Source organism: Hirundo rustica, chromosome 5 (genome assembly GCF_015227805.2).
Source record: "Hirundo rustica isolate bHirRus1 chromosome 5, bHirRus1.pri.v3, whole genome shotgun sequence".
NCBI classification, from domain to species: Eukaryota; Metazoa; Chordata; class Aves; order Passeriformes; family Hirundinidae; genus Hirundo; species Hirundo rustica.
In genome coordinates, this window is record NC_053454.1 from 62,575,829 (window position 1) to 62,591,484 (window position 15,656).

Consider the following 15,656-nt stretch of genomic DNA (forward strand, 5'->3'; position numbering starts at 1 on the left):
TTGGAATGTTTCCACAGCAGGTTTCCTAGAAACAGTAATATTGGCTTCTCTGAAACAAGGTTTTTGGTTGTCATCACATATTTGTATTAATTTTGATTGCTTGTGTGAATGCACAACCCTCTCATTCGGTGTGAAAGCACACAAGATACTAAACAATCAAATAAGTTGCATGTTTGAAAGTCTGGTTTATGGTTTATTTTCTAGTTAAAAGTGACATTTCAAGCCAGAAGTATCCGTGATTATGTCCTCTTGTTACATAGTAATCTTCAGAATACTGAAGAATTTTCTAAGGTCTTCTTAGAAATCCTAAAGACTCTTAGAAATAAATTACTGGTCAGGCAGACAGCTCACTTCCATGCCTTTCTTTCATCAGTATTTTGCAGGTAATTAATTACAATTGTTTGCATTAAAATACTTTATTGTGAAGGAAGAACTCACTTTTCTACTGTAGGTTGAATGACTTAGAATTTTTTTTTTAAATTACATTTTATCCAGAGCAAATTCTTTTAATAAATTTAGGTCATTTTAATGTGTGTTTTAAATCAAATGATAACTGTACCTGCTGTATGGTCAGAAATGCAGTTGTTCCTTTGCAAGGCTGAGTTCCTTTATGCTGGATGCTTTGCAATGTTTTATGTATTATAAAATTTTATGTAGTATGTTAAGGCTTTGCCATCTCTACTAAGCTTGTCAGAAGGTATGGACTTCATGGTCTCCAGGGGAGGACGTCTTTGGTTAAGTAAATGGAATAAATGGAGGAATCTCTTGCTTTCCTGTCAGCTTTCATAAAACTTTATTGCCAGTTTTACATCCCTGAGCGTTACCAGCAAGGAATAGCTGTATTAATAATTAGTGTGTCCATTGCTTCCTTAAAATATGTCAGAAGAAAATGAGTGTGGAAGCATGGAGAGTTCTGCGGGTTTAAATGGCATTGAACGTGACTGTATTAAGGGAAAAATACAAGGTTGTTCTTTTTACATTCAGTTACAAGAACACAAATGCCTTTTTTAGCTGTGTATCCATTTGTGGTTCATTATTGTTGGTACATGTCATTTCCAAGTGACATTATTTTCTCCTGTGTCCTTCCTAGAATGGCTTTACTCCTCTGTACATGGCAGCTCAAGAGAACCACATTGAGGTGGTGAAATATCTCCTGGAGAATGGAGCCAACCAAAGCACAGCTACCGAGGTGAGGGGGTTTTCTCATATTTTTCTTTGCCCGTGTGTTCAAATCTTTTGAAGTTAAAACTGTGTGGGCTGTGTCCAGAGGGCTTGCCTGTGTCAATTGGCATCAACAGGTAGTTGTTAGCAAGTTTCCTTTCAGAATCAGAGTTGTTTAGGTTGGAAAAGACCTCTCAGATCAAGTCCAACCATTAACCCAGCACTGGTTCTTTGGGATTTTAGTTTAATTCAGAAGTGGTGAGGCACTCTGTCGTGGTGGGTTCCATTTGGGAGGTCACCTACTCCAGTCTCTTGCTGCTGTTCTCCGAAGTTACACTGATTCTGAGGGTCTCCTGTGACTTGGTATAACTTGAGAGTATTCATTATTGGCTGTGACTGGTGTAAATTGGAAACCGAATGGCTAACAAGGATTGCATCGAAGAGCTTGGCAGGCTGTTTTCTCCATGGATACTTTATTTCTACTGCTGGACCGTGTGTGTAAATAGGCAGAAGGATGGTATTAACTGGAGATCTGGATTGTAAACTGGCAACGTGCAAGCAGGAGAAACACCTAAGTTGGAGAGTTCAGTTCCATCTCAAGAGGAACTGAAACCCACAATCTTCCTTCTGTATATGAGGGACACGTTAGGGGCAATGGAGAAAATTTCTTGGTCGTTAGGACTATGGTCATTCTGTTTCCTCTTTCTGCCAAATGCTCTTTATTCCAGCCAAGGGAGTGAGTGAACAGGCTGTGCTGCAAAGTGTCATCTTCTTGTTTGTTCTGTGGATGTGCCATGAGAAGTAGCTATAGCAAAATTCCTCTCTGGCCAGAGCTATTGCTCATGTTTATTTTTTCTCTCTAGGCTGTCCAGGATTCCCTTTCAGGATTGCCTTCATGAGTGGATGAATTTGAAATGCTGGTGCCTTTATGTTCTCTCTCCTTCCCTCCAAACCTGTCAGTGTTAACAGCTGTCTTACTGTCCCTTCTCTCAGTGGATGTAGTAGTAATTGATGACAGCTCATGAAATAATCCCCTCATAGACATGGTGATCACATTACATGTCAGCTTTCTGAAATACAAAATCCCATCTGATTGCCAGGCAACGTGGCAGAAACACACTCCTGTGAAGGAGCCAGGTGGAACTGGGGCTCTTCATGAGCCCAGCCCTGCTGCAGCCCACTGTCACCTGCTGGCAGCCAACTCCCAGTAATTCTGCTGACTGGGAATTCATTCATTTTACAGGAATTGTGAGGGTGAGATGGTTATAATTTGTGTGGCCTCTGTTGGAATGCTGACATCCACAGAACTCACACTGTAGTCTGATTTTATAAAAAAAAGGCAGAGAGGAGAAAAAATAAAATATATTCCTACTCTGACCCTGATTCCAAATTTGTCTCATCAGAAAGATCAGTTTTCACTCTGTAGCTTGTAAAGTCAAGGCTGTTGACCTCTCTACTGCTTAAGTAGGTCAGTTTTAGGTTCAGGCCTTGCTGAGGTGATGCTTTCCATGATTTGTGTGAGTGTTCCTGAAGAAAGGCCTGAGCCACCATTGCTTTCATATGTGCCCAGAGTTCATCTCATTAATAGGATGGAGAAATGGTACATTCAGTAAGGTGGGATGGCAGCCCAAACTGTGGATGCTGCTGACATACAGGGAGAAGGTCCTTCTGTTTAGCATCAAAGATTGGTCCTCCTCATGGGAGGTGAGGAAATGAAAAGCTGTCTCCAAGCTTCGGTCAGCCATGCTTTCCATAGCCCATAGCAGGGGAATGCAGGAAGAGTTGTGAACTTTTAGAGAAGGATGAAATGGTGCAAATCAAATGGATGAACTTGTCTTTGAAGCCTTGAAACTTGCACTGGCTTTGGATGCATTTCATTTCCTCTCACACTTATATATGTGCAGATAAAAAAGGAGAGTAAGGATGAGCTCAGTTTCAGAGTCGCTAATCCAGGATTTGTTCTCATGTTCCCAGAGGCAAAAGGCAAATGCATTAAGCCATTTCAACACCTTATGTAGCCCCAATCTCAGAATAATCTTTACAGTTCAGCTGTTTTGTCAGCTGTTCCCCCCTTTTTAATTCACTGTACAGAATTTAATCTCTATTACAGGCAGAACCCACAGCAGTATCGCTGTTACAACGCACCTACCCGCAGCTCAACGCAAAAGGGAGAGAAAGTTATTAGATTACCGAGGGAAAAAATTGCCTTGGCAATTCTTCAGATGTTTCTTTCAACATATGTTAGCTCTCATTCCTTCCTAACTTGGCCTTTATTCTTTTCACATCTTTCCATAATCCTGTTCCAAAGCAATGTTGTCCCATCTCTCATGTGGTTCCAGCACACCCATGCTTGGGGAGGATGCATGACCAGAGCGAGGGTTCCGTTTGAAATCAGAATGAAATATCCAGAAGCTTGTCCCTCTTCAGCCAGGAGAGCAAGCTGCTATGTTATCATGGATTTTAAAGCACTGGCCATCCCAGGCATAGGGAGGAAGAACTAATTTAGAGACAAAGTTAAAACTATGAATAACAAGCAGAGGTTTTTTTTCCCCCCAAAAATATAAATAATGTGATGTTTTCCTCCTTCAAATCATGCTCCTAAACATGATCTGGATTTCTTGACTCAGGGTTCGTGTGTACTTGGAATGGGAACAGCAGCAAACACATCTGAAACACTTCCTTTTTGCCAAGATGCGAGATATTCTCTCTATATTTTTCACATTGACGCTGTTCAGTGCTCTGTAAATTTACCAAAAGTGTGCTAAAAATATGCTTTGTGGCCCATTTCAAGAAGAGAAATAATTAAGAGAGATGCTGTAGAATGATCCTTTGCTCACTACTTTGAAGTGTAAAAGATCTTTCAAAGCATTTTGAAGGTATTTGAAAGAGTTAAAATGTTGTGCCTCCAATCTCATGTCCCTGGAGATGGAGTGCAGAGGTGGAAAACAGCTGGGAATGCGCTTCCCGAGTTGGTGTGTACGAAGGGCGCGGTGCAGCTCCCCGAGGGTGTCCGGCTGTGCTGAGCAGCCCTTGTTTCCCACCCTCCAGGACGGTTTCACCCCTCTGGCTGTGGCACTGCAGCAGGGACACAACCAGGCAGTGGCCATCCTGCTGGAGAACGACACCAAGGGCAAGGTGCGGCTGCCGGCGCTGCACATCGCCGCCAGGAAGGACGACACCAAGTCGGCGGCGCTGCTGCTGCAGAACGACCACAACGCCGATGTGCAGTCCAAGGTAACGGGGCGGGCTCCGGGCCCAGGGACAGCACCTTGAATCCCTACATCCTAATGGGGAAACGGAACTGCTCCGGCGGGAAAGGACAACTTGCTTCGCCAGTATCACCAGTAATACCTTTAAGTTTGCAGTGTTAAGTTACGCAGTATTTACAAAGCGCTCATTTTTTCACTTTTTAGTTATGCCTCCCATTTCTTTGGTGACCAGCTTTTTCTCATTATTTGCAAACCAGAAGCCACTGGAACGGAAGCAGAATCACTGCTTCCCTGTTAAATAGGATACTGGTTTACTGCCCTCGGGAACATAGGTTGTGTTTAAAGTTAATGCATGCTTGAATGGCTTTTCCCATAATTAACAGCATAACTCATTTCAGAAAAAGCAACATAGTTCTTCGTTTTGCGGCCAGTCTTTAATATTGTTCCTCTTTTTCCCAAACCATGCTGCATCAGATGATGGTGAATAGGACGACTGAGGTACCGAGAACAACAATTTTTAATTATTCTTTCTGTTACTTATTATTTTCTCTGCTCTTTGTCAATATTTCTTTATTATTTAGCAATAAAAGTGAAAATATGACTTTTTTTTTTTTTAATACATGGAAATTTGTGGCTCAAACCCCCTATTTCTATTCATCCTTTGTCTTAGAATTTCTATTTTTGTCAGTATTGAAGGACATTTTTGAGAATTCACATCAGTCCAAAGGAGTCTGAAGCGAGTAACGGAGCTAAGAGGATAAAGATGCTTTTTTAGTTCAATTTCATTATTTATGAAAATGCGCTCACTTGGCATAACTAAATCAGAGTGTCTGGCTCAGCCAGAATAACGGTAAAATTAGTTTTCCATCTTTTACAATAATAAACATAATCAAATTCCCCAAGGTAAAAACTTGTTCAGGGCATCTGCTTATTTTTACCATTCTTCTTATTACCATTTTTCCATAAAGTTTTGCAAAGCCCTCAGGGCCATTATATACTCAGAATTTACCTCCAGTAAATAACATATTTCTCATATGGATTTTACTTCCACTAAAAATCATGGGGTTGATTGGCTCGGACTGGGATTTTCCCAAAAGATCATCTCCACTTTTAGGAGAAAGAACAATTTCCAAGAATGTGATTGTTGTTTCAATACCTGCTTTTTGAATAATGGAGTTTCTCTGCTGGAGGAGGGAATGAATTATGGATGCATGTGCCCATGGGAAGGTGCTTCCCTCTTGGTGTGTGCCTACATGAGCAGGCTGCCAGGAGGCAGCAGTGATGTGAACTGAAGGGTGACAGCTTTCCTGGGCACGTGCTCCATGGACGTGTTCTTCCCTGAGGGAAACGATAAGGGGTGCCGCAGTGCCTGCTAAAGGAGGGCAGCACGTGCCCCCATTCCTTTGTTCCAGGAGTAGCTTAAAATGGTGGTTTGGATGCTGAGAGGAACGAAATCTAGCTGAGAGCACCCTGTAGTTGAGAAGCCAGAAGTACTCCTCCCTTTCTGTAACAATCAGCAAGATCCAATCAAATCAGTGTAAAGCTCTTCAGGGAAACCTCAAAAGCAAGACCCTTTCTACCTGAATTGCTTACGAGAATAAAAGCTTGCTCTCTGTCCTAGTTTCTGAAAATTTAATCTTTTTTCATGTTGCTGTCAAGCGATTCTACATTTCATAGCTGGAGCAGGTTTCACCTTCTAGTATTCAAAACATAATAAATAAAATGTGGGCTTTTTGATTTATAGATTGTGAAGTTTTTTCAGACCCTTTGCAGTCCAATTTGTACATAAATATATAAATTATTACAATTCTTCTATTATGCGACTAAGTAGTTTCTCATGTAAACCAAACTCTTTAATTACATTTTGAATAACTACTGCTTTCAAAACAAAAAATGAAACCAAAAAACCCCATAGGAAGTGTGTTGTCCATATTTCTATTTCTAAGAGAAGTAAAGTAAGTCCAACAACTTTTGTGGTTATTTTTCCAACCCCAATAAATAGATGCAGCCTAAAAGACCCATGTTGCTTCTAAATGGTAATAAGGAACTTGCTTTATTTTCTTTAAGAATGGCTAATATATTAATATTTTCTGTGATGAAAACTGCTCTTATTGGCCACTGATGCAGGGGAGTCAGTTGGGGAATGAAAGAATGAAGCACTTTTGATAATCTCCCACCTGAAAACTGGTCCCTGTCTGCCTGAAAGGCTGTGTTCTATTATAGGTGGACATGGTCTGGATATAATTTGCACGATGCATTAGTTGTGCAGCATTTTAAACTCAAGTTCTAGTGCACTTGGTGATCTCGTAGGAGAAGATTCCTGTAACGAGGGCTGTTTCCTTTTGTAGAGCGGCTTTACCCCTTTGCACATCGCCGCGCACTACGGCAATGTCAACGTGGCCACGCTGCTGCTGAACCGCGGAGCTGCCGTCGACTTCACAGCCAGGGTACGGGCTCACCCTTCATCCTGCTTCTAGTGGCCTACAGAAATGGGAGGGTTTCTCTGGATAACTCTTAAGCAAGAGCTGAGTGAAGGAAGGAACAAAGTAATGCTAAAGTTCTCTTGGGGCCAAAGATGTCTTTTTTGCAGTAATTCTGAAAAGTTGTCTCTGCGTAATGGCCAGTATTCCCAGCTGGAGGAAGCAGGATCCTTAGGCCAGCTCCAGAAAGCCGATGCTCTTATAATGCATCAACTCCCTTCGACATATCTTTTTGTTAGATGTACTCTGGAAATAGATGTAGGATTGATTGGCTCCCTGGTATTCGATATTTGCTATACCACTGTAATTTGATGTTTTCACGTGTAACTGTATTTCAGAACCAGAAAGTAAAGTATATTGCTGTTACACAAATTCAACAATAAAAGAACTAATTAATCACGGCTAGTCTTTTATGGTAAACAACCGCAGAGGTACATAGTACGGTCTCTTTGCTGTTGCATGTTGCGTAGTTGGAAGTGAAAGCCTCTGGTAATCTCAACCCAGCTCCCAGGTCACAAGTTTGCTGTTTAATTTTGCCAGATGCACTTTGAATTACTTTAGGGTTCTGCCTTCCAGACTGACTCCCTCCTGTTTCCAGTCTGGAGTAGTTGCTAGTATTACCTCTTGCCTCACCCAAAGGTGTTTTCAAGGTCTTTCAGCCTACACAGTCTACACAGCCTACCACTCCTTTATGGTCTTGGCACTACACGAGAAGGTTCCTTTGTGTAGGAGTGACGCATTTGTGTCCTCTGTGTACGTTGCAGTGATTGAAATGCATCAGTGTTTTGTGACTATTGGCTCATTGGGACTCTGATACGTGTTTGTGTATGTGTCTGGCCCTTGGGGCTGCGATGTTTGCTGCTTGGGCAGATATGCTGCTTCCTTTATTCGAGGACCCCAGAACAATGGAGAAGGTATCTTGCTTAGGAAGGAGTTACTAACTCTAGCTTATATGGTGTGTGCCTAGCTCTGAAGCTCTAGTACATTCTCGTTTCTCTCCAATGTGGTGGTCTCATTTTTTGTGATCCGAACCCAAATTCACCCCCATTGCACACCTTCAGATCCATCCAGCTCATTGTTTGTTCTTTTCATGGTGTAGAATGGAATCACCCCACTGCATGTGGCTTCCAAAAGGGGAAACACAAACATGGTGAAGCTCTTGTTGGATCGTGGAGGGCAGATCGATGCCAAAACCAGGGTGAGTCTTTCTATTCCCTGAATATGATATTGTCCCTTCTGGGGAATGGACTGGGATTTTTTCCTTGCTTGCTTTTGGGGATTTTTTGTATGTTTATTTTATGTAGACTGTTTTCTATGGTGTGACTAAAGAATAGCTGGTATTTGCGACAGTAGGAGACAGAAATACTATTTCCTTTAGTCTCCTGTATAACCTGCCTACATCGTACAAGAAAAAGCTGATGAAACTGGTGGTTTTCAGGGAATAAGCCTGGTCCAACTTTACGTGACACAAGATGATGCACAGCAGAAGGAAATGGAAGATCTGGACTCAGCTAAGCATTTCAGTCCCCTGACCCCTGAATGTCTGTGCCAGTCACAGTATGCCCTATGGAAACTCTAGTGAGCTCAGTGCATTTTTATTGGAGAGCTGATACAGGGACAAGTAACCTCCTCAGTGCCAGCAGCCACGTGTCTCTAAACCAGACAAAGCACGGGGTATTAATTAGGTGACTCTCACTGGCTTCTTCCTCCCAGTTGTCCTATTGAAATATCTCATCATCTCTCTGCCCTTTCATTATGGGAGATTTCAGAGTCATTCAGGACAAAAAAACCCCCATAATTTTATATGGGCAGGGTTAATGTTTTCAAATGGTATTTTGGAATCACCTGGGAAAACATTATCATTTATTCAGACTGAGCTGCACAGGGCTCATTCTTAGGAGCTGCTGGTTTCTAGGCAGCTGGTCTGCAAAATTACATGTCCAAGTGATCAAGAGTGTTTTAGAAGACAAAATTTAGAGCTGGACATGGTTTTTGTTTAACCTGATAGGAAGGCAGAAGAAATTGCAGTCAGCTAACCTTGGGGTTGATTCAACCTCTGCAGTTACTTGGATATTAATTACATCAACCATTTGTTGCTTCATATGCTCTGAAGACAGTCATGAGTATTGTGAACTCTTTATGCAGTTGTGATTTGGTTTCTGATTACGAAATGATACCTCACTTTTTTTTTTTAAAATTTTTATAAAACTACTGCTGATGGAAAATCTGCCTCTCAAGCAGGTGTGCAGCAAATCACCCCTGTTCACATTTTCCACAATAAACACCTAAAATATGGAAAAGAGGCACGAAATGCTAATAATATACTTCAGTCAGGATATTCCACATGCCCCTAAGCATGTCATACAGAAATAGTTCATCTGACCTTTGGAATGGCAGTATTGAATTCACCTATTTCCTGTTCAGTAGTCAGATATTGTTCTAGACAAGTTGACACAGATGATTGTGAGGGATGTTTTGGATTTTCAGAGGTCGAAGCGTTTTCCCATCCCTGCTCACCCACTAAGGTTGAGCGTGGTTGTGAACGTATCTGAGAGAACAGGATTTGCCCGACGTAGGTGGGAGGCACCAATTTTACATTCTTCTCATCATCTCAGCTCCCTGCCCTGTGTCAGCTGCTACATGGGTTCAAAATGTCAGTACAAAGATATCCCTGAAAACCCATACAGGTATCCTAAGGCACATGTATCCCAGCTTGCACAGGCTCCCCAGCTTCCTGTCACCTTCACCTTCCACCTTTTCCCTGCTCCAAGGCTCACGGCGGCAGATGTCGGCGTGCGCCTCATGGTGGGGAAGATTCCAGAACTTTGGTCGTGCTGTCCCCGTGTTTGTGTCAGCTGTTTACGTTATCTCGGCGTGTCCCTCTTCTCCCTGTGCTCTGTGCGCTCACCTCGCGTGCCTGGCTCTGGCTGTGAGTGCGTAGCTGTGGAGGAGGCAGGGATGTGGTGCATGCGCTCTGTCCCCGCCTGCCCCGCTGCCGTACTAACACACCTTGCCTTCCCTGCTGCCTTCCCAGGAACACCCGACTACTTCCAGCACGTCACAGTCACCGCAAAACAGCGGAATTAAAATACTAGGATGTTTCACTGCCAAGTTCTTGTGCTCCACAAGAGCTCTTCAGTTTAAACAATCCTCGCTGTTTTCCTTCCGTTTATTTTTAGCTTGCTTTGTTGTATGACATGTGATGCTGCATAAATTAAGGTGCAAAAACTTATTTTAGCAGATTGCAGATGAGCTTCAGCACTTCAGTTCTGCAAAGTTAATCTGTGAAAGCTTTCTCTGTTTGAAAGTGTTCCATTGGAATGATTCTTTAGGGGTCCCTGTGTTGTCTAAAAATATAAATTAAAATGCCTGTTCCTCAAAGGGAGTAAATGATTCATGTGACCTGCTGTTCCACAGTTAATGCAGCATGTCAAAGGAAAGCTCTGCTTTTTGCTGGAATTTTTTTTTTATTTTCTATATATTTCAGCATGCGTTTGTTGAAATTTTACAGCATTTCTCACAGAGCCATAAAAGTGTAGAAATGCTGGTAAATCTCTTGACACAATTACATATTTTAAAATAATATTTTACCCTTTTTTTGGCAAGTTCTACCATTTCTTTTTCCTCAACCAAGTCTCAAATAAGTTTTTGAAGTGTGAAATTCGATTTCGCTTTATATTGTACGCAAAGCAGAAATGGAAGCTCCGTTCTCAAGTACAATAATAGAATACTTTTATTAGTACTCTCCATTAAAGAGAGCATTATAATATTATATAATAACAAAATGTCACCTTTAACAGTAGATAATTATTATATCATAATAAAATATTAAAATATTATTTTAACATGTATTATTATGTAATATCTGGGATACGTTTGTATTTGTTTTCCATTTACATACAAGCCTTCCCTGGACTTTTGTTCACTAAATAAGTAATGGGTAAAATTTTGTGTAATAAAATATTTCATATTCAAAATTTTACTCAACCCTATATTCACTATGTATTCTCTTATGTTAGTAAGGATTTCAACAGCATCATTTTGTTTAACATTTTTGTATTTGGCCAAAATTCTTACCCGTTCAGATTCTGATGATTAGTTAGCATTAGGGCGTCAGAAAAATTGTGCAGAAATTTGTTCTCTGAAAGATGGTGGAAAGTTTAATTTATGATTAATTCACTGTCAGGTGATCAAGGGTAGCATGACAATTACCAGTTCTCACTTCGAGGGAAAGAAAGCATTTACAGGCTAAGGATTCTTACAGGGAGAATTATTGTCAACATTTAAAAGCAATTTTGGCATGGCCAAAATGCATGTATTTCTATTTTAAAAAGTCCTCATGTAATGGAATCATAACAGTATGCACCTTCAGAATATGAAAATGTTGTTGGCTATTATAAGGTTTTAGGAATTTCTTTTTGGATGCGGTTTTTGTATTATCTCTATTTTTATCAACTTTCTCTATAAATTGCATGAGGAAAAAAAAGAACAAGAATATGAGGATTTTTGGTTCTGCTTTTTTTTTTTTTTTTTTTTTTTTTTTTTTTTTTATTTTAAAATAAAGTTTTATTAAAAGGCTTTTACCACCTTGCTGAAATTTCCATTTTTGTGGGAGTAAGCAAACAACCTTCAGAAAGGGAGGAACACTCTCACCTGTTTCAGCCACTGAAGCTGTCACACATTTTGTGTTCTTCCTATTCAGTCTTGCCAACACTGAAATTAGATTTTTCTTGCTCTGGGACTTTTCTTAAGTCTCCTCTTGCAGGCTTTCATCCTGAATATTTACAGTTGATTCAAATCTGTGGAATGAAAGAGAGCATCTAGTCTTGGAAGGGGAAGCTTATTGTGTGAGAAAGTAAGCACGTTGTGTGCCCGGAGTGTGGCAGCTGGAGCTGGAGCAGGGATAGGCGTGGGAATGGTGGGAGAAGGTCTGCTGCACCATTTGGGTTGGAGAAGGGCCATGGAAAGGAGGAGTTTCAGCTGGAGCTGAAAGAAGTGGCAGGTCACTCATGGAGATGAACGGTACCAATGGGAAAACAATAGGAAGGAAACTGTGCGGCGCAGCTCAGATTTGGTTGGTTTGGGGTTTTTTTTTTGGTGGGGGATGTGCTTCCGACACTCCTTAAAACTCATTCTGGAAACCTGCTGAGGTTTATTAGTAATAATATCTCCTTTGGTACATCTGCATCCTGACAAAATAGGCTTGGCTCTGCCATTTCCAGGTGGGAGTGGTAACCATTGTAGCAGGATCCTGGCTTGCCTTGGTACCGCGCTCTGTAGAGTGTTTGTTCCTGCAGTAATGCTGCTGTGACATTTCCTCCTCATCTGCCGACATGCACAGAGCAGTAATAATTCATTGATAGCTTTTGCCGTTCCTAAAGCCGTGTCAGATTATAAATATCTAATCACAATGCAGACATTTCCTATTAAAAATTCAGTGGCTTCATATAATGTTTACACTAATGTGGGTAGGGGTGTTGTATGAATTGTCTAAGTAAGCTATATAGAAAATTATTGTTATTTGGAACTGTTTATGTTACTGTCTTAATACTCAAGTAAGCACGTGGTATATTTTTTGCCATATTTTTCAAATTTGTGCTGATTGGCAGACCTGGAGGAATACTTTACAGCATGTTTAATTATGCCAAGAGCTTGGAGCAAGAGGGAGACTCGCCTCATTCATTTTTAAAGAGATGAGGTTTAGTTGTAATGAAAAATGAACAAATTAAAAGCCCTTTATTTGTCAAGAAAATTTAGACAGTTTTGCATGTTTGACATATGAAATACTAAAATTTTACTTCACCCTTATGAAAATGAGAACATGCAACTGCAGTTCAGAATAATTTGTTGATAATTTAGCCTTTGCTGTTCGTGTCTATGATCAGTTTTTGGTCGAATGAGCACCGAATGTGAGCAACTGTCCTGTGAATGTGCTGCCCACATTAGTCCCCGTTAAAAAGCACAGCTTCTTTTTGTCCCAGTGTCTCTGCTAAGCTGAAAGGAAGCATTTGTGAAACGAACGAATAATTCAACTTTCTGAGCTCTACTGTTAGGAGTCATACACAGAATTCAGAAATAATTTTGCTGCTTAAAAAATACAGTGACTGATTTTCAAGGAGAAAAAGCGCAAGTTCTCCTTATATTTTGAGAACCATTTAAGAGATGATTAGGAGTGATGGAATTTCCTGGCTTCCATGCACACAGAGGGGATTGCATTGTCATTTCTAAGGGTGACCCAGCTGCTGGTTACGTCAGAGTGTGAGTTAGGAGAGTACCATGTGTGGAAGCAGCAGAGCACCAGGTGTGGGACGTCACTGGGGAGATAGAAACATTTAACTCTTCATTCCACACGATCCAGGGCGAGGACATAATTGTTGAACTTCTTTAAACATAAAATTGCTGAAATTCTTGTCTCCTGGCGTGGCAGCCTTCGTGTTTATAGGATATCCATTATCTGTGCTTTAAAGTCTGTGTCCCTCTGACCCCGAATTAGATGTCCTGTCAAATGATGTGCCTGATGTATTGGTCACTGTATGTTCTTCAGTTAGCAGAGAAATGATTGACAAAGTACTTAGGCCAGCTCCTGAAGCTGATTTGGGAGCACTGATGCTCATGGCAAATAGATAATGGTGCGCAAAAAGATAAATTTGGTACACTGGTGTGTCTCTTCGTGTCAGCTTGTCTGCACTGTTTTCTGTATTAATTCCTCTACTACAAGAGCTCTCTCTTTGCAATTTCCCTCATCTTTGAATAAAAGATATAAGCAAAAGAATTTAAAGTATTAAATACGTAAGGATTTAAAATATATATATGCTGTTATCCTCAGAGCAGGAAGAGGAAAGGAAAGAGGGTTCTGTGGGAAGTCCTCAAAACAGCTATGGCAGGCTACAATAGGATAGGTAGCAAACTTCTATCTCTGCTCATAAAGGGAGTTGTAGATAAGAGCAAAGAAAAAATCATGTTTTTAAATTATTTAGGTGTTTGGTTTTTTTAAACCAGGCTTTCTTGTGGAGTTGATGTGCTTCTTAGCTTATATTTTTCTTCTTTTTCTCCCTCTTGGGATTTGTCCTGCTTTTATTCAAGGATTCATGCCTCTTTTTTTTTTTTTTTTTTTTTTTTTTTTTTTTTTTTTTTTTTTCCCCCCCTCCTGTTTTAGTAAATAGAGTAACATCAAAGCCACCATGCAAATAGGGAAAGTGAACCTCCCACATTGATTAAAAATGTAGAGCACAAGAGGTTAGAAACTGGAAAGGAATACCAAATGAATACCTTCCCTAGAAATGAATTTGGAATATATTCTTACCTTTGTAATGCCAGTGAGGGTTATCTGTAGGAATCCCTCTGGTAATGAGATGATTATATACCTCAGTTGGTCAAAGACTTGGTTTAGAGGACTCTAAAGTTTCAGTGCATGAAAACCAGGTAAAGTAGTTCCACCTAATTCTTCACACTGACCCCATCTGCCAGTGCTGAAGGCCACGAGTTCTGTTTTTGGGTTTGATCTTCCATCTGTGGAATTTCAGTGCAAATCTTCTGTGGGATTTAGGGATGCCTCTGAGACAGTGAGCACCCAGACACACCCAACCCCATCAGTGTGTCTCAAAAGCCTCTGGAAAATGTGAATAATTAAGGGAGAAAAATTCCTCCTGCAGACTTCAGTTCCTTGCAGCTGTGGAGCTTTGTGGTGCTACTCACTTGGAAAGGGCTCTGTGCTTTGGGAATGGGGCATGAGAGAGGCTTTGCTTCTTGGAACAGTCTATTGTAGGGTGTTCCAGGGCAGTGTTTGCCAAAATGAGATTGCAGTTGCAGTTGTACTGTGCAGTCTAGAGCACCTTCTAATTTAAAAACAGTGCTGCAGGTTCCCTCCAAACCCCAGCAAGGTAAGCAGTCATGTGCATGAAGCAGGGTCACCAACTCATCCTTAGTGTCGTGTTATTGCAGTTTTGCTACTCTTTTTATCTTCTGAGCAATTCAGACCAGTACCTTCTCCTTTTAATCAAACTGTTAGTGGATTCTTCAATGGGCTCCTTAGAATAACAGCATCGATGTCACACAAGACGAGCATCATGTCTTAAAGGGAGAAGGCTTTTCTTGAGATTAAAAACCATTCCCATTTCGTAAAGCTGCCTCTGTTGAGTGAATGTTGACAACATCTGAGTGCATGCTTGAGCAATACTGAGGGCTAATGAGATGAAAACTTGGCTTTTCATATCCTACCTGTTACCTTTTTTTCCGTCATTCAGTGCTGATATTCTTTCACAACCATTTTTCTAGCCTCATACTGTTTTTCTGCATAAAGTCCAAACTATACAAAAGCTACCTAGAATTCATTCTCCCATCCAAAAAGTTCATCAACACATCTTTTGCTACCACTGCTGGGGTGATTAATAGTAGCCTGAGCAAGTCTTTTGGTACAGAATGGTGTTCTGCAATGGAAAAACTGTTGTGGAGTTGGTGGTCTGACATCAGTATTAGAATAGAATTACCAGCTCCTCAGTGTTCGCCCCTCAATCTCAGAAGTGAAAGATTTGGTTCTGTTTGTTTCTTTCTTTTTCTCTTGTTTTAAAATCTTCTTTACCTTGATGCCTATTTAAAAAGCAAAAGAAAATTCTAGAGAAAATTTTCTGGTATGACCATCACTTGTTTCATCCCTGCATCAAAAGCAATCCAAAGGACATGGGTTGATTTATGGAGTATCCTCAACCCAGCAGGCATTACCCAGGGAGAGGCAGTGCAGTCTCAAAGCCATGCAGAGGGGAGGGAGGGGAGGAGGAAGTGCACCCCCACATTATCCTTGGAGAAGAGA

The 15,656-nt window shown here is 40.9% G+C and overlaps 1 protein-coding gene across 3 annotated transcripts in view; it reads left to right on the forward strand.

Annotated features, from left to right (window-relative positions):
• ANK2 (ankyrin 2) overlaps positions 1 to 15,656 on the forward strand; it is a 183,686-nt gene that overhangs the window by 87,156 nt on the left and 80,874 nt on the right. For 2 of the 3 annotated variants that reach the window (XM_058420498.1, XM_040063639.2), the window contains exons 5-9: positions 1,091 to 1,189; positions 4,210 to 4,395; positions 4,845 to 4,868; positions 6,719 to 6,817; positions 7,950 to 8,048. In XM_058420498.1, the coding sequence (XP_058276481.1) occupies positions 1,091 to 1,189; positions 4,210 to 4,395; positions 4,845 to 4,868; positions 6,719 to 6,817; positions 7,950 to 8,048 (507 nt within the window). The remainder of the gene's footprint in view (positions 1 to 1,090; positions 1,190 to 4,209; positions 4,396 to 4,844; positions 4,869 to 6,718; positions 6,818 to 7,949; positions 8,049 to 15,656) is intronic. The other variant, XM_040063640.1, reaches the window with a different exon arrangement.